General features: G+C 40.2%; 1 protein-coding gene across 5 annotated transcripts in view; it reads right to left on the bottom strand.

Annotated features, from left to right (window-relative positions):
* LOC129031782 (PC-esterase domain-containing protein 1B-like) overlaps positions 1–18,594 on the bottom strand; it is a 73,921-nt gene extending 55,327 nt beyond the window's left edge. For 2 of the 5 annotated variants that reach the window (XR_008501121.2, XR_010122876.1), the window contains exon 1: positions 12,688–18,594. Coding sequence is in view for 1 of the 5 variants with exons in the window: in XM_054478487.1 (XP_054334462.1) it covers positions 13,048–14,280 (1,233 nt within the window). In the remaining 4 variants the exon portion in view is untranslated. Of the gene's footprint in view, positions 1–4,955; positions 5,222–8,943 lie in introns of those variants that run through there. The other 3 variants (XR_008501122.1, XR_008501120.2, XM_054478487.1) reach the window with 3 other exon arrangements.
* Positions 18,595–19,481: the final 887 nt, after the last annotated feature.

Genomic DNA, 19,481 nt, shown 5'->3' with positions numbered 1-19,481 from the left:
AGGTGAGTAATCTTAGTGCTGGTGACTTTAAATTCTGAAGTTCCCTATGAGGAGTGTCGAGTCTGACTAAACCTGACAGTTTGCTTATTCCTTATGAAAATATTAGGTGTCAGGGCAATGGCTCAACAGCAATGACTCTCACACATTCCTTCAAGTAGGAAAAGGAGAGACATGCTGGTTCTTTTTATGTCTTATTAGGGATATGCCTAAGAGTCCCTGGGAGGCAAAAAGGGGTCACACAGAACAGACAAGTCTCAGCTCACAGTATTATTAATTTGAGGAAGAATGGGTTGGTAGAAAAACTTAAAACTTCCAGGAATCAAGAGTCTTAGGGAAAAAAGGCACACTTTACCCAGAAAACCGGGGCTTATTGGATGAGTGGTAAAGGGAATTGGCAAGGAAGAGACAGGCTCTGCAGGCAGGGAAGTGGACAATTGTGTATTCTTTATGGCCCCAAACCTGGTGAATGACCTTTCTTCTCTCATTCTGTAGTGTTTGTCCCTGATGTATCTTTGGGCTGGCACCAGCCTACTTTAGCAAATTGTGTTAATTCTGGATTTGTGGGGCTTAAACAATTATTACAGTTTGGGTGCAACATCTGAGGAAACATGTTCCTTGATTTGAAGTTCTGGAATTCAAGCAATTTAGCTTGTTCTTTCAGCTAGAAACAGAAGTAGGGAATATTTCCTAGGTTCTATGTCTTCCTACTATTTTTCACTTCTGTTTCTTTGTGTTTTTATTTCTATTCCAACTGTTTGACTTTATTTAGGTTTTAATGTTGTAAATGACCTCAACTTCTGTTAGGGAGTGGAGGCTAGATATAATGTGATACAATTTCTTTTTCTTTTTTTGTGTGTGATAAGTTGTGTGGTGTCATAACTAATCTGAAAAGTTAAACAGATGTCTTTGAGGAAAGAAAACTGAGATTATGCTATAATCATTTAGTTAATATTCTGGTTGCTCAGGCAAAAATCTTAGTCATGTTTGCATCCTTTCTTTTCCTCACATCCCATATCCAAATCATCAGCAAAGCTCCAGGCTTTAATCCCAAATATCTCCCAAATCAACCTTTTCTCACCAACTCCAGCAAAATCATCCTTGCCCAAGCCTTGAAAGAAAGTTGGGATTTGCAATGGTCTTCTAACTTACCACCTTCATTTCACTCTGCCTCCTCCCCATTCTCAACCCATAGCCAGAATGGTCCTTTTAAAACCTAAAGGATCATATGATTTTTTCATGTTTCTCATCTCAGAATAAAAACCGAAATGCTTATTATGGCCTATAAGGCTAAGGATGAAACCTGATTGATCTGAGCTAACCAGCTACCCCTTCCCAGCTTGATCCTTCTGCTACTTAAAACTCATTGAATATGACAACATACATCTACCTTGAAACATCAGGGTTTCACACTTTTCCCTAAATATCTTCATGACTTGGTCCTTCACCTCCTTCAGCTCTGTGCTAAATGTAACTTCTGCAGTGCCTTTCATGATCATCTGATATCTGATATCGCCATACTCCTTGCCAAGCCACACTGCCTCCTTTACGTTTCTCCTAGCACTTATTAGTGTTTCACTATATTTGTTAGTCTCCCTTGTTAGCAATGTTTGTAGAGACCTTTCTCACTAGATTTATCCCCAGACACTAGTCAGTTTCAGACACATTGTATGTTTCAACAAACATCTGTTGACTAAACATCGAGGAAGTTAATCATCAGGGTTAGTCTTCTACATAGGAGAAGTAGATGTAACCACCGAGGGGTTCAAAAGTTGGGTCTACTCTCTGTTTACTCACCTATTTTATCCAAGTCTTATTAACATGAGGTTGCATTCCACAGTTAAGAGGAGAAATTAAATACTAGTTAGCTACCATGGCTGCTGTTCAGGAAGGGGTTCTGGACCTCTGTCAGGACAGCCATGGGACTTGTAACCAGTTGGTAAAAGTCATAATTCATATCCAGATCTGATATATAAGCCCATTACTCCATCATAGTCTACAATTTTGCCTAGGGTTAGCCATGGAAAAAAATGCCCTTTTGTATACAAAATTATTGGCCTGTTTCTTTCTCTAGTGCATCAAAAGTTTTGATATACACATACCCTAATCACTGGGATTATACATACTGAGATCATACCCAATGGGACAGATAAAATCTTTCTCCAACTGTGGCTATGGTAATTGTTTCTTTTCCTGGCCACATCATTTTGGACTTCTGGTTTGCTGACTCATTTCCTGTGTTTCATATTGTTCTTTTCTATAATGCTTTCTCACATCATGGAGTTTTACATTAATTGGAGAATATTTTTATTTGTATAATGGTAGACCACTAGAAGTTCAGATTTTAAATACAGAGCTATCTATAGTGACTATTGCTATAGAGTCAGTCAGTCATCTGTCTTCTAAATTGCCCAGACTTCGAGGTTTTTCAAAACACTGGTGCATGTTTTTCCTTAACTATAATATAAAATGGCAATAACAATGTCTACCTAAGAGGACTGTAGTGAGATTTAAATTAGATAATACCCATAGAGCTTTTGGAAGAGTAGGTGGCACAAGGTAAGCCATCTCTTGTTAATTACTATTGTTTACTTCAGTAGTAAGGTGACATTGTCTGTGTTCTTTGCTTTTCTTCTCTGTATTTGAGGATGTATGTGTGTTGGGAGGAAGGGTGGGACCCTACTCTGCTTTTTGGCTGGAAAAGCAATTTCTGGATTGAATCCAATCAGCAAAATGATTCCTTTTTTGGGAAATTATGATTTTTGTGGCATTTCTGTTATAACACTATTGACTAGAGGGCTCATTTTGAGTGCTGCCTCAGCCTTCTTGGATTTTCATTTTAGACAGTTTACATTTTCTGTCTGCTATGCTGCATTTGTTTATGGGATTCAGTTTAGCTCCACAGATGTTCACTGATCAACTGCTATTGATTGTATGCTAGGGATACAATGGCAATTGATGCAATACCCCCACCTCAGAGATCTTTGTCCAATTAATTACATATGTGCCCAAATTATAATCTATAGTATCCTGGGGTTTTGCTTTTTGCCACATCTTTCTCAAGTCTGTGAACCAGGAGACAACATCATTCTAACCTGGAAAAATCAGTGCCAGCTCACTGCTGGATTTGACTCAAATCAGAAACCCATACTCATCTAATCCCACATAGTTCCTAATGACATCAGTGGGAATTCTGAGGGTGTATCTGAGAAGAATTTTGTTCACTCTTTGCATTCTTTCTAAGTATAAGCATATGTACCCAGGAAGTTTGATGCTTATCTGTTCTTCCTCAGGCTTCAACATGCCAGCCACCCACTGCTGTGGAACTGTTGAGAACACTTGAGACACATGGTTCTTCAGAATGAGATAAAGAGCTAGAAGTAATTTATAAATTATTAGATCTAAAAGGAGCCCATGGAGATTATCCTGCTGCCAGGTTCTGGAATCTAGCTCAAACTATGCATTTGACTGATGAGTTACATTAACGAGGTTATAACAGATTACTCAAGGATGCCCTGTGACATCTCAAGGGTCACCCAGCTGGTTGTGGTTTAGGCAGAACTAAGAGTTGCATCTTCTTTTAACACAGTTTTCTGTAACTGTGGAGTGTCTGTGTACTTCAATTCTCAACTTCTGTGATGCTGTCAGCTATTACTCTATTTATCTTAAAAGTCTCAATATTGGAATATGACTTCCTTAAAGGCCAGAGTTGCTAAAGAATTAGGAAAATGATTTAATTTGCCATGAAAAAGATGTGACTATTAACACCTCTTAGGGAATTTCTTTCTTCTATTAGGCTTTCACAAATGTAAAATGCATTCATTATTCAAATGTACTATGTGAAGGTGCTTGGGAATTAGTACGCTTAAATTCTATGTCATTGCCTTAGGTCTCTCTATGCAGTGCTTGGACTCTATGCAGTCTTTGGTGGAGAGAGAAAAGAGATGGGAGTTATGGAATGGTTAGTGGGTGAAGAGCTAGTTCTTTTGCAATTAAGATTCAAAAAAAAACAAGATGGAACTGCTTCCTGATTTATATTTTGCCCAGTTAATTACATATGTGCCCAAATTATAATCTAACATAACCTACAGAATTTTTCAGAAAGGAGGGAGCCTTAGAGACCATTAAGTCAAAAGCTGGAAGAAAGGAGACTAACTGAATATCATCCCCTGTAGGAAGATAAGATGCTAATTTTTAGAGGCACTCAGCCTCTAAAATCAATTTTTCTTAACATTGAGAATTATTGAGTGGCTGGAAAAGCATCTTACTCTATGAAATATAGTCACTGTTTAGTGCCTTTCCATTTTATTTACTATTTGAAGCATACAACAGCTAGTTAACCAACTACTTATAAAATATATTTAATGTTTAGAGGCACTCAGTGTGGTTATAAAATGATTTTAAGGGTATACAAATATGGTACATTAACCACATTTCATGAACTATGGTTCCCTCTGGAAAAACAAAAACGTTTTCCCTGGCATCCTGCAGCATCTCATCCTGAAGTTTTGTAAATGGCCCATACTGCTCAAACTGGCTGCCTCATTGGCTTTTGATGCCAGCCACTTTAGAGCACACACCAGAAAGATCAATATAACCCCTACATAAGTGATAGAGCACCGTGCACTCAAAGGCTGTTAGACTCTTCGATAAAGAACGGCTTGACAGATGCAGTGAAATTAAGCAGCACGCACAAAACCCGAGTAAAGAGGTTGTAGGGCTGTAGTCTTTTTTCAGTGCACAGTGGATTGATGGGTGCACCGTGACACAAGATGCACTGAGATGAGACTTGGTCCCTGCCATGTGTATGCATTAGCGAGTTTACGGTCTATGAAAACATGGGGAGAGTCCAACAAAGGATGGGATAAGAATGGAGCCTTTTTCAAAGGAACCTACTTCAGAGAATTATGATAAGCGAGACATAAGAGGATCTAGCATAAATTTAACAGCGAGGAAATGTTCAACGCTATTTATTTTCAGGCAATATCCTAGTTCCCTGAAAACACTCTACATCACAATGTACTAATCTCTATCTTTCATTATTAAAATTCCATGGCATTGATTATTGAGAAAATGTGATGGAAATGTTGCTTTCAATTTCCCGTTCATGTAATGAAGCTGAATGTGTGATGATGTTCATTTTGTCTTGTTTACTTTGCATGTACCTCCTGCAGCATGCAGCCTGGCAGAAGGGCTTCTACCCCAGGAATACGCCACACTATAGCTGGGGAAAGGATGCAAAGACAGAGAGTCAGGGCAGCCTGGAGTAAACCCATACTTTGATTTGTCATATAGCGGGGCAGTATTAATAGAAGGGGTAGTCAATGTAAAGTTCTAACCAAAGATAGTTGATGGGAAAGTAGACTAATTTCTTAACCAAAAGTTTTTAAAAAAGCATAAACTATAAAGAAGTAGATAATGTTAAGGAATAAAAATAGACAATAAAAATTGTTTAGTGGGAGCTGTAGCTTACAGTGCAATGTGTTTCAGTTCTCTGGGCCACTTCAAAACGTGCTAGACGGGAGTTCCAGTTTTGGTTCAGCATGTAAGAAGCTTGGAAGTCATCACTCCATTCTAACAGTTAAAATACTGAATAAACTGAAAGGCAACAAATCTTAGATCCCTCAGAGAATTGAGAACACAGGGCAAACCATTATCCCCCAAATTGGGGACAGACTGGTAAATACAGAGAAGCACAACTTAAAGGAGAATAAACCTTGTGGGAGCTGGTTCAAGAGAGGAAAACTTAAACTGTAATTGACTAATTGCTGAAGGCTCAGTATGAACAAATCTGAATGCTAAAAACTCCAGGAGAGCCCAGTTTTAGGTGAGCCCCATGTTTTCTAGGTTCTACTTTCAGGAACTCTACCAGGTTCTCACAGTAAAAATGAAAGAAATATTCCCTATCTTTTCTGCATGGAGAGGGAAAAAGCAGCCATTGTGAAATATGCTCAGAGAATTCTGTTATTCCTAACACGTGCTGCCCTCAAGAGAAACTATTTTGCTGGAACCTAATCTACTGGGGTTTTATCAGAGCCTAACTGACATCAAAGAAGGGAAGTACCCAACTCCAGCCCCCTCTAAGCCATCCTGTCCCACTAAGTAGGGGAAAAAACTTAGAAGCACTTGTGAAGATTAGAGCCCAGCAATACAGCCTCATTATATGACTGAGACCTAATCACAGGACTATAGCATGCTTCTCCTCCCACCATACCTTACTACCATATAACTAAAAGCTTATTTACTACAGTTCCTTTTACCTAGTACATCATGTCCAGCTTTCAACAAAAAACTACAAGGCATACTAAAAGGAAAAAAAAAAAACCCCACAGTTTGCAGAGACAGAACAAGCTCAGAACCAGACTCACATATAGCAGTGATTTTGAAATTATCAAACCAGTAATTTAAAACAACTATTATTAATATGCTAGAGATTCTAATAGAAAAAGGTAGACAACACTCAAGAACAGATTAGGTAATTCAGCAGAGAGATGGAATTCTAAGAATCAAAAAGAATTGTAGAAGCCAAAAACACTGTAACATAAATGAAGAATGCCTTTGATGGTGTGGTTAGTAGATTAGACATATCTGAGGAAAGAATTAATGAGCTTGAGGATATGTCCACAGAAACTTCCACAACTAAAAAGCAGAGAGTGCAGTGATACATTTAAAATGTTGAGAAAAAAGGAAAAAAAATACCAACCTAGAATTTTGTATCTTTTACATTATTCTTCAAAGTGAAGGAGAAGTACAGATATAGCTGATTGTATTATGCTTCACTTTATAGCACTTTGCAGATATTATGATTCTTACAAATTAAAGGTTTGTGGCAATCCTGCATTGAGCAAGTCTATCCATGGTATTTTCCCAACATGTGCTCAATTTGTGTCTCTGTGATATATTGGTAATTCTTACAATAATTCATACTTTTATTATTATTATTGTATCTGTTATGGTGATTTATGGTCAGCAATCTTTGATTTTACTACTGTAATTGTTTTGGGATGCCATGAACTGCACTCATATAAGAGGGCAAGCTTAACTGATAAATACCATGTGTGCGCTGCCTGCCCCACTGACTCGCCATTCCCCCATCCCTCTGCCTTGTCTCAGGCCTCCATTTTCTCTGAAGCACAACAATATTTAAATTAGGCCAATTAATAACCCTATGATAGCCTCTAAGTGTTCAAGTAGAAGAGTTGCAGGTCTCTCACTTAGAATCAAAAGCTAGAAATAATTAAACTTAGTGAGGAAGGCAGGTCAAAATGTGAGATAAGTTGGAAGATAGGCTTCTTGTGTTAAACAGTTTAGCCAAGTTGTGAACGCAAAAGTTCTTGAAGAAAATAAAAAGTGCTACTCCAGTGAACACATGAATGATAAGAAAGCAAAACAGCCTTATTGCAAATATGGAGAAAGTCTTAGTGATCTGGATAGAAGATCAAACCAGCTACAACATTCCATTAAGCCAAAGCCCAATCCAGAGCAAGGCTGTAACTCTCTTCAATTTTTTGAAGGCCAAGAGAGGTGAGGAAGCTGCAGAAGAAAAGTAGAAAGCTAGTTGATCTAGCAAAGACAATGATGAAGGTGGACATATTAAACAACAAATTTCCATTGTAGAGGTAAGAGCCGTATATTGGAAGATGCCATCTAGGATTTTCATAGCTAGAGAAGTCAATGTCTGGCTTCAAGGCTACAAAGGACAGGGAGAATCTCTTGTTAGGGACTAATGCTGGTGGCTTGAAGTTGAAGCCAACGATTACCATTCTGAAAATCCTAGAACTCTTAAGAATTATGCTAAATTTACTCTGGCTGTGTTCTGTAAATGGAACAACAAAACCTGGATGACAGCACATCTGTTTACAGCATGGTTTTCTTAATATATATTTTAAGCCCACTGATGAGACCTATTGCTCAGAAAAAAAAGATTCCTGTCAAAATATTCCTGCTCATTGACAATGCACCTGATCATCCAAAAGCTACAATGAAGATATATAAACAGATTAATGTTGTTTTCATGACTGCTAACATAACATCCATTCTGCAGCTCATGGATCAAGAAGCAATTTCAACTCTTAATTATTATTTAAGAAATATGTTTCATAAAGCTATAGCTGCCATACATAGTGATTCCTCTGATGGATCTGGGCAAAATAAATTGAAAATGTTCTGGAAAGAATTCACTTTAGATGCCATTAAGAACATTCTTTATTCATGGGAAGATGTCAAAATATCAACATTAACAGAGGTCTGGAAGAAGCTGATTCTAACCCTCATCGATGACTTTGAGGGTTTAAAACTTCAGTGGAGGAAGCAACTGCAGATGTGGTCGAAATAGCAAGGGAACCAGAATTAGAAGTGAAGCCTAAAGATGTGACTACATTGCTATAATCTCATGATAAAACTTGAACGAATGAGGAGTTCGTTCTTATAAATGAGCACAGAAAATAGTTTCCTGAGATGGAAACTTCTCCGGTGAAGATGCTCTGAACATTGTTGAAATGACAATAAAAGATCTAAAATGTTACATAAACTTAGTTTATAAAGCAGTATGCAGGGTTTGAGAGTACTGATTCAATTTTGAAAGAAGTTCTACTGTGAGTAAAATGCTGTCAAACAGCACTGCATGCTACAGATAAATATTTTGTGAATTGATACAGCAACTTCAACGTTATATTTTAAGAAACTGACACAGCCACCTCAACCTTCAGGGACTACTACCCTGATCAGTCAGTAGCCATCAATATGGAGGCAAGACCTTCCACCAACAAAAAGATTACAACTTGCTAAAGGCTCGGATGATAGCTAGCATTTTTTGGCAATAAAAATTTTTAAATTAAGTTATGTCCATTGGGTTCTTTAGACTTACTTCTATTGCACACTTACTGGACTACAGTAGCGTGTAAATCTAACTTTTGTATGCACTGAGAAACCGAAAAATCCATGACTTGCTTTGAGACATTCGCTTTATTGTGGTGGTCTGGAACCAAACCCACAATATCTCTGAGGTATGCCTATTAAGACTTTCCCAAACAAACAAAAATAGAGAATATTTGTTGCCAGTAAACCTGCCTTGCAAAAAATGTTAAAAGAAGTTTTTCAGAGAGGATAATAATATAGGTCAGAAATTTTGCTTCACATAAAGAAGAGCATCAGAGAAGGAATAAGTGAAGGTAAAAAAAAAAAAGAACTTATTTTTCTCTACTTAATTGGCTGAATATACAACAGTTTGTTAAAAATAATAATAGCAGGCTGGGCACGGTGGCTCACGCCTGTAATCCCAGCACTTTAGGAGGCCAAGGTGGGCGGATCATGAGGTCAGGAGATTGAGACCATCCTGGCTAACCCAGTGAAACCCCATCTCTACTAAAAATACAAAAAATTAGTGGGGCGTGGTGGCAGGCACCTGTAATCCCAGCTACTCAGGAGCCTGAGGCAGAAGAATGGCGTGAACCCAGGAGGCGGAGGTTGCAGTGAGCCGAGATCACACCACTGCACTCCAGCCTGGGCTACAGAGTGAGACTCCATCTCAAATAAATAAATAAATAAATAAATAAATAAATAAATAAATAAAAATAGCAATAATGTATTTAGTGATTGTAACTTATGGATAACCTTGCACTATCCATGAGGCAGTATAGTGTTATTCAAAAGTAGATTTGGATTAGATGCAAATGTATATTGAAAATACCACAGCAACCACTAAAAAAAAGTAAGTAAATAAGTATACTATAGTTGATATGCTAAGGAGAAAAAAAATGAAATCACACAAAATGCTCAGTTAAACCACAAAAGGCAAAAAAAGAGTGGAAGAATAAAAAACAATGAATAGAATGCAGTAATAAGGAAGATATTAATCCAACAATATCAATAATTAAACATCAATTGTCATTGACACAAAAAGAGATTGTCAGAGTGGATCAAAAGACCCAACTATATATTGTCTACAAGAAACACACTTTAAATATAAAGACATATCAAGATTAAACATAAAGGGATGGAGAAAGATATAATAACTCGAATCAAAAGAAAACTCAGTAGCTACATTAATTTTAGATAGAGCAGACTTCAAAGCAAGGAATGTTATCACAGATAAAGATGGACTTTACATAATGATAAAAGGAGTCAATTCTCCAAGAAGACATAACAATCCTTAAAGTATATGCACCGAACAACAGAGCATTAAAATACACGAGGCACAAACTTATAAAACTCCAAGGAGAAATAGAGGAATACACTATTATAGTTGGAAACTTCAACACTTATCAGTAATGGACAGATTCAGCAGCCAGAAAATCAGTAAAGACATAGTTGAACTCAACAGCACTATCAATCAACTGGATATAAATGGCATCTATAAAATACTTCATCCAACAACAGCAGACGACACATTCTTCTCAAGCTCACATGGAACATTCACCAAGACAGACCACATTCTTGGCCACAAAACACACCTCAACAAATTTAAAAATAAAATACAATGTCTGCTCTCAAATCCCTCAGTAAAATTAAACTAGATACCAGTAACAGAAAGGTAGCTTGAAGATCTCCAAGTACTGGGAGATTAAACAACACACTTGTAAATAACACTTGGATCAAAGAAGAAATCTCGAGAGATATCTCAAAGACAATATTGTCAATATGTCAGTTCTTCCTAACTTCATCTATAGATTCAATGTAATCTCAAGGGAAATTGCAGCAATCTCTTTGTGAACATTGACAGATTGATACTAACATTTACATGGGGAGGCAAAAGACCCAGAGTAGCCAACACAATATTGAAGGAAAACTAAGTCAGAGTACTGACACTACTTGACTTCATGCCTTACTATAAACTTCCAGTAATCAAGATAGCGTAGTATTGGCAAAAGAATAGACAGGTCGATAGAACGGAATAGCGAACCCAGAAATAGATACCCACAAATATAGTCAACTGATCTTTGACAAAGGAGCAAAGGCAACATAATGGAGAAAAGACAGTCTTTTCAACAAATAGTGCTGAAGCAACTGGACATCTGCATGCAAAAATAATCTGCATGCAAAAATAAATACATAAATCTGGACACTACCTTATACTTTTCAGAAAAACTCCAAAACACTGATAACAGCAAATGATTCCAAGGATGTGGATGGTAATGCAATACGGTATAGCCACATTGAAAGACAGTCTGGCAGTTTCTTACAAAACTAAACATACTCTTACCACATGATCCAGCAGTTATATTCCTTGACAATTATTCAAATTATATTTTATTTACAAAAAACCTGCACACAGATGTTCATAACAGTTTTATTCATAATTGCCAAAACTTGGAAACAACCATAATGTCCTTCAGTAGGTGAATAGATAAACAGTGATACAACCAGACAATGGAATATTATTCAGCCCTAAAAATAAATGAGTTATTGGGTACAAAAAACAGAAAGAATGAATAATACCTACTATTTGATAGCACAGCAGGGTGACTACAGTCAATAATAACAATTGTACACTTTACAATAACCAAAAGAGTGTAACTGGATTGTTTGTAACACAAAGCATAAATGTATAAAGGGATGGATACCCCATTCTCCATGATGTGATTATTTCACATTGTGTGCCTGTATAAAAACATCTCATGCACCCCATAAATATATACTCACAAAAATTAAAAATAAAAAAACATAAATGAGTTCTCAAGCCATGAAAAGACATGTTGGGAACTTAAATTCCTAATCAGAAGAGCTCAATCTGAAAAGGCTACATATTGTATGTCTAACTATATAGCATTTTGGGAAAAACAAAACTATAGAGACAGTTATAGATCCACAGTTTCCAGGGGTTGGGGAGCAGGAAGGATGCAGAGACAGACCAGAGAGGATTTTCAAGACAGTGAAACTATCCTGTATGATACTATAATGATGGATGATACGTGCCATTATACATTTGTCAAAACTCACAGAATGGAGAACATCAAGAATGAACTCTAATGAACTATGGTGTTGGGGTGATAATGATGTGTTAATGTAGCTTCATCAAAGATAACAAATGTACCATTTGATGTAGGATGTTGATAGTGGGGGAGGCTTTGCCTGTGTGAAATCAAAAAAGTATATGGAAACTCTCTGTACTGTCCACTCAATTTTGCTGTGAACCTAAAATTGCTCTAAAAATTAAATTCTAGGTCAGGTGCCCTGGCTGTGGGAGGCCAGGCATTCCCAACACTGTGGGAGGCCTAGGCAGGAGGATTGCTTGAGTCCAGAACTTTGACGACAGCCTGGGCAATATGGCGAGACCCCATCTCTACAAAAAATTTAAAAAGTTAGCCAGGCACGGTAGTGCACGCCTGTGGTCCCACTTACTTGAGGGGCTGAGGCAACAGGATCGCTTGAGCCAGTGCACTCCAGCCTGGGCAACAGAGTGAGACCCTATCTAAAAAAAAAAAAAAAGTACAGTCTATTTTGAAAAATGTGCTAGGCATTCGATGAACTTTAAAGATTATGTTTCTAACAGAAAATAAACAACCTTGCATTAGTGAATGGAATTTTTTTTTTAGGACAAATGCTATGTTGAAGCACAGAGAAATGTAAAGAATATGTAAGACAACTTAGGTGAAAGCTTTAGATATCAGGTTCTATGAACATACTCAAAAACGAACGGTGAAATGGAAATCTTAATTGAAATGTTTAAGTTGTAAGGATCAAAATTTTTACCTTTTTTTGGAAGAATGTCAATGGAAAATACTGCCTGAAGACTTACATTCGGGTATGGCTGGGTTTTTTTTGTTTTTTGTTTTGTTTTTTTTAAGGCGAGGAGCACTTTTATGTAGACTTCATTTCTCCCTAAATGCTTCGAGGAGAACGGCCTGGTGGTCTGGGTCCCTGCTCCCTTCCCAAAAAGCGGCGTGGAAGCTCTGGCAAAGACGAGTGATGTGGAAAGCGGTTCACTGATTGGAGTACGAAGCGTAAAAATACCCCCACCTCGGAAGAGTTGCTGAAGGCCAAGCTCGTGTGATAGTGGTCAGGCAGCCCATTGACCATGCTGGGGAAGACAGGACGTTCTCCCAGGTCTGGCTACTGAGGCCTGGGTGTTCTCGGGACCCCTCTGTGTGTGCGTGTGCGGCTTCGCTGGCTTAGGCGTGGCTCGCTGGGGCGCCACGGACGGTAAGGGGAATGCCCCCTCTCTCGGCGCAGAGCAGAGCTTGTGCGGATGGGGCCCGGCCGCGACTCGCGGCCAACCCTGGCGTTTTCTTCGCCGCTGTGTCGGATCTGGCGCGTGGAGGAGTCGCTGGAGAAATGCCGGTCAGAGGACAGATACGCGACCTGACGGCGGGGAGGGAAAGGCGGTCGAGCCCAGAAGAACGAAGCGAGCGATCGAGGGGCACGGAGGTCTCCTCGGTCCGCTCGGTCTCCTCGGCCCGCTCGGTCCCCTCGGCCGTGTGGGTCCGCTCGGTCGTCTCGGGGCTGCCTTCTGCCCGCCGGGGCTGCACGTCTGTTGGCGTGGCCATGCCTGACCCACCCGTCCACGGCTTCGCGGCGGGGCAGGTCCACGCCCCAGGCGTCTGCCAGGTGGGCCAGTAGCAGCTGGGAAAGGTGGCGGTGCGCGCGCTCGTCCCAGTGCACGCCGTCGGCGAGCCGGTGCCGCGTGGCGTGGCGGAAGTGGAAATGCAGGTCCAGCACGTCGAAGCCGCGCCTCGCCGCCTCGGCGGAGCTGTAGAAGTTGGCCTCCATCACCTCTTCGCGCAGGCGGGCGCGGCGGAGCTGGCGCGCGCATGGGAGGCAGCTTCCCGAGATGGTTTCGGCCACGGGCATGGCGGTGTTCCACATCAGGAGGCAGGACGTGGGCAGCGCCCAGTCCAGCCGCACGAACAGGCTTTCCACGTCACGCCGGTAGCTCCTGGGGAAGCCCCGGCCATCCCTGGCGAGGTCCCAGAGGCAGGAGTTCATGATCACCACGTCCGGGGCGGGCTCGGCCCTACGCAGCTCCTCCACGACGCGCTCCGCGTAGTGCGAGTACACGCGCGTGAGGAAGTAGAAGCGCACCAGGTGGTGGCCCGAGCGGAACTGGCGCACCTCGCGGTAGTGGCTGTCGTAGTGCATGCGGCCGCTGCTGCAGCCCACCAGCAGCATGTCGCGCTCGAAGCTCAGCTCGCCCTTGGCCTTCAGCTGACTGGAGGACAGCAGGCAGTCCTTCTGAAGCAGGAGCACCAGGTCCTTGTACACGGCCAGCTGGACCGAGTCCCCCATGACCACCACGAACTTGTTGTGCAGCAGCTGCCGGACTTCGCAGGCTCGCAGCTGGGCCATGGCGGCGGAGGCAGGGCGCGCGGCCGAGCTCCCGCCTTTCCTCAGTGCTGATCCGAAGAGGATTCAGGGACCTGCAGGACCGCTAGGCGTAGGACCGCTAAGGTCGTCTCTGCTGGGCGCCGGGGCTTGGGCCGAGGAAAGACGCTGGGGTCGCGCCCCTGAAGGCCGCCTGAGCGCAGTTTACTTCAGCCGGGATGTGACCTCTGAACCGCGGAGGCTCCCGTGCGAGGACTGGCTCCACCTGGCGGAGGGGAGGCGCGGAACCCCCGCGGGAGCGCCCCGCTAGCCGTGGGTCGGCGAGGGCTCCCTTTGGGTGGCTGTGTGCTGGCTTTCAAGTACCGCCGCCGCGGACTGCGCTCAGTTTGCACTCAGCGCCGCCTGCTCACGGCCTTCTCTTTGTTTTACCAGCAGCAGCTCACTAATGGAGGCCGCCGTCCCGTGTGGAGGCCGCTTCTTAGCGTTGGCTCTTGGCGTTCCTGTGTCCAGTGGAGAATGCCTTCATCGCCGGCTTGGCTCTCCTTCCGCGCCAACTCCTATCCTGGGGCATTTGGGAAATGCTTCCTCTGGAGGAGGGGTGCCATTCCCAGGGGTAGAGCCCGACCTGGGGACTGACTTGCTAGGTCAGTCTGTTGGGAGAATACTCAGGTCAACCTGTACTGACAGAATACTCAGGTCAATCTGTGCTGGAGGGCTCAACTCTATTTTAGTTAAAATCTTTTTTACCAGCTCATGGAGGATTCACATGTACTTATAACAAATAATACAGAGATCATAGTGTACCCTTTACCTATTTCCCCCACTGGTGGCGTCTTGGAGAGCTGTAGTACCTCGGCGCACTGAACATACAGACCCTTTCCTCTGCACAAGGATGCCTCCCATTGTCCTTCCAGTGCCAACCACCTTCTTCTCTCCCCATTGCCCTGATGCCTGGCAACCGCTAAGCTGTCCCCCGCTTACAGAATGTTGCCATTTCAAGAATTCTATTTAAATGGAGTGGCATAATATGTAAGCTTAGGGGACTGGCTTTTTCCCCCTGCAGCATTGTTCTCTGCAAATTCGTTCAGTGTGTTTACTTTGTATACACTGACCACCTGTTTTCTGTACTAGGAAGTGAGTTTCCAGTGGTACCAAGGTGTCAATACTTTGTTCCATTTTTATTGCTGAGTACTATTCAATGGTATGGATGTACCATAGTCGGTTTAACCAATCATCTGTTGAAAGGACTGTAGGGTTGTTTCCACTTTGGGGCTTTACACATCACGTTGTTACGAGCATTTCTGGGCAGGTTTTTCTACAAACCCAGGTTTTCATTTCTCCAGGATAAACCCAAAACTGCAATTGCTGGGTGGTATAATGGTTATGTATTTATCTAGGGCTTTAGGAAATGCCCAGACTCTTCTCCAGAGTGGTTGTACCATTTTACGTTCCCACTAGTAATGAATTTAGTGGCTAATTTCGTTGTTTCTGAGATGTAGATATGCATATCCTGGATATGTAAACCCTGGAATCCTATTCTGTATGGATATGGATGTGACTTTCCTGGTTGTATGAACCCTGGTTTCCTTCTTCCTTGGATATGGGTATATAAGTGTCAAGCTGTGTAACGCAGGCCTCCTTCATCTTTCGGTATGGATGTGAGCTTCTAGCCTGTGTGTAATCCTAGCGTCTTCATCCTCAATTAGGAATATGAGCTTCCTGCTGAGTAAATCTGGACTTCTTTCTCTCCGTCCTTGGTTCTGAGTGCAAAATTCTTGAACTTGTTTTTAACAGAGGTTAATAAACAATCACCTTTTAAAATATTCCTTATGATTGTCCTATTTATCAGTTAACACCTTTGTGTGAAACAGCTAATTTTGGAGCCAGTTATTGTAATTTTTAGTTATGACGTAAACATTGTGAAAATTGTCAAAATCAAAATGCAGTCACTTGTTTTAAAAATCGCTGACAAATAGAGGTAAGGAAAGCCGTGAAGGGGGAATTCTCGTGCATAAATGCCTCATAAGAAGTATCACAAAAGTGTCCACAAAAACCACAATCTTGAACAAAGGCCATCACAACCTTACAATCTTACACCTCTGTCACAACATCTGCCCAGCAACTGCCTGTCCAACCTTGGACTGGCGCCACTCTTGTTGTTACTGATCCTTCTAGCCAGAATAATTATCTAAAAACAGTGACACAGTCCTCATTTTTCCTTTAAAAACCTCTGTCTTCCTTTACTTTCCTGAATACTCACATAGTTGCTATGGCACGTATGTTCTTACTGAAATACCTATTTCTGAATAAACATAATTTTCTTTTGCAGAATCTCCTTCTGTGTTTTCTGTTTAGGTTGACAATATAAATTCATGAAAACCATAAAATTCATAAATAGACCATTATCAAGAATTGTATTTATACATTAAGGGGACTTTACATGCTTTCGTCATTACCTATTTTATATATTTATATATATATAACTAGATATGAATCAATTGGTTTGGTAATTTCTTCTCATATTTTACATATTTCTAATTAGTGAGAGCATCAAAGCCTTTTGCCTTCAGTACAAATGAAAGCGTGATTTATATTGGTTTAACAACTACTTTTTGGCCCCTAAAATCAATTGCTTGTCCTTATTGCCAAGAAAGAAAGTTGAAATTATTCACTAGTGTATGTAAGAATTACCTAAAATTTTATATTATTTTGTGAAAACAAAATGATTTATTTGTATGTTGCATTTTAAAGGTAATAATTGAATAAAACTAAAGTTAGTTTATAATAATCTACACAATCACCTTTTGTTCAGACTGCCTTCATGGACATGCTACCCTCTCTTGGGGAGATTTTCTCACTTTCAGGATAAAATGAAGAAAAAGGTTTTAAACCCAAGTTATGGTGATATAGAAGCCTCATACTACATCTTTTCTTTTTTTTATATACGGAGTCTTGCTCTGTCACCCAGGCTGGAGTGCAGTTGCACTATCTCAGCTCACTGCAGCTTCCGCCTCCTAGGTTCAAGCGATTCTCCTGCCTTAGCCTCTGAGTCGCTGAGACTACAGTTGCCCACCACCATGCCTGGCTAATTTTTGTATTTTTAGTAGAGGTGGGGTTTTGCCATGTTGGCTAGGCTGGTCTTGAACTCCTGACCTTAGGTGATCTGCCCTCCTCAGCCTCCCAAAGTGCTGGGATTACACACATGAGCCATCTTGCCCAGCCTCATACTACATCTTAAAAATGAACATGTATGGCTAAAGAAGCATTACATTTATTAGAATACTATTATAATATTGAAGTTGAAACTTCAATGTGATTAAAGGAAAGAAACCAATTTTAATTTCTCTTGAGCTATTTTTTTTTCCAAAGATAAAGAGGTCTGTCTTGAGAGCACAGTGAATAAATACTGTCATTTAACCAGTTAATTTTTACAGAGTTTTTATCTACTTGTTTATCCATATTGATTTTTTTAAAAATCAGTTAATTTATAGATTTGTGGGTTTTTTTTTTGTGTTGTATAAATACAACCTTAAAAGACATTGTTTTGTGTTGTGATGCCACTCTACGTACAAAGATATTTCACATTAGGACCAGTAAATGTTAAAGCTAATAGAAAACCACGTCAACATTTACTTTGTTTAGCTCATTTTCCAATATTATCATTTTTTAATTGTTTACTTCCAATGCCTAAAATTTGTTATTAATGATATAAAAATATGCAATATGTTCAATTTAAAGTATAGCATAATATGAACTTTATGATATTTTAAAGTATTTTTTCAGTATTTTTTTCAGCATTTTTCAGTACTTTTTTAAAGTTTTTTTTCAGTATTTAAAAAAATTGCAAATGTTAATACATGACCTTAAAAATTCTAGAGAAGAATAAATAAAAATTCAGTCTTTTATTTACTCCTACCTGTTCTCAAAGATGTGTATCCATCCAGTCCTCTTTTTACAATGTCACGAATAATTAAATGTGTATATGCTTTTGTATTTTTACATAAAATTCATTATTTTCCGTAGTATTCTGTAACTTACTGTTTCATGTAACATTATATGACAAACGTCTACCTTGAGTCAAGTACCCTAGAAAACAGAGCTTAAAGAAAAAGCTGATATGCTCACTTATTTGCAGGTAAATCCCAGAGAAATAGGAATAAGGGAAGAAAAGAAAACAAATATGATGGGATACATTACTGGGCTGACTACTGTGGGTGTCAATTGCAACTGACTGCATGATCTCATGGGATCATCTTCCCAGATGTTGAGTAAACTGTTTCATCTCAGGACAGTTAATCTCTGAAATGAAGGGAGAAAAGTGTATCTATTAGCTCAATCTCCAACATGTCAAAAGTTCATTTACCATACAGGGCATTCAGTTCCCCTGTGATTCCAGATTACCAGTGTGTGAGAACCATATGGATCCCCCTGCCACTGATAGCTCAGCAGCAACAGAAAAGCCCTGGGGCCTAAGGTGGACAGTATAGTAAGGTCTGAGAAAGTGAATTGTCACCATAACACCTGGGTAAAACTAGTAGCCTGTCTCTTTTTCTGTGAGGACACCAGTCATATTGGATAAAGGCCTGGACACAGGTACTATCAAAAGGATCTGATGTGCTAGTATGTATTGATGACTGAAACATGCTTTTCCATGTTTCTTATGTCTTACAGGTATAGCTCATACCTTTAAATGGCTGAATAGTACTTCATTGAAGGGATATACAAGTTATTTAAATAATCTAATAGTATTTGTAATGATAATAAAGGAAAAAGGAAATAAGGCAAGGAAGGATGGGAAAGAGCAAAATATTGCCTTTGGTCTTTGGTCAGGAACTTGTCAATGAATTCTTTCATCCAAAACTCCAACCTCCATTTCCTACCTCTAACTCACTCAAGATCCAATCCCATATGCATTCTTCCAATTCCTGCTGATACATATTAGCTAGGTCATGAAATGCCTTTAGCATGGAAGCTGGGATTTTACTTCTGTGCACAAGTTGTGTTAAGACATGATCTGGCTATTGGCCTAGATGCAGTGAGAGATGATAATGTCAAGCCTTGCGATCTTGCAAATTTACAATTTCAGTGTAATCATTACACAGTCTCTAGGCAAGCAGAGACTGTTCTTCGCTGGTGAGGAGGATGAGGCTGCTTATATCAGCCAGGAAATCTCAGGAGAATCCAGGGGTTCAAGATTACAATGCCCATCCACCTAAATGTCATTA

The sequence above is a fragment of the Pongo pygmaeus genome, chromosome 11 (assembly GCF_028885625.2).
Source record: "Pongo pygmaeus isolate AG05252 chromosome 11, NHGRI_mPonPyg2-v2.0_pri, whole genome shotgun sequence".
Taxonomy (NCBI): Eukaryota; Metazoa; Chordata; class Mammalia; order Primates; family Hominidae; genus Pongo; species Pongo pygmaeus.
This window is presented reverse-complemented; position numbering and strand designations above follow the sequence as displayed.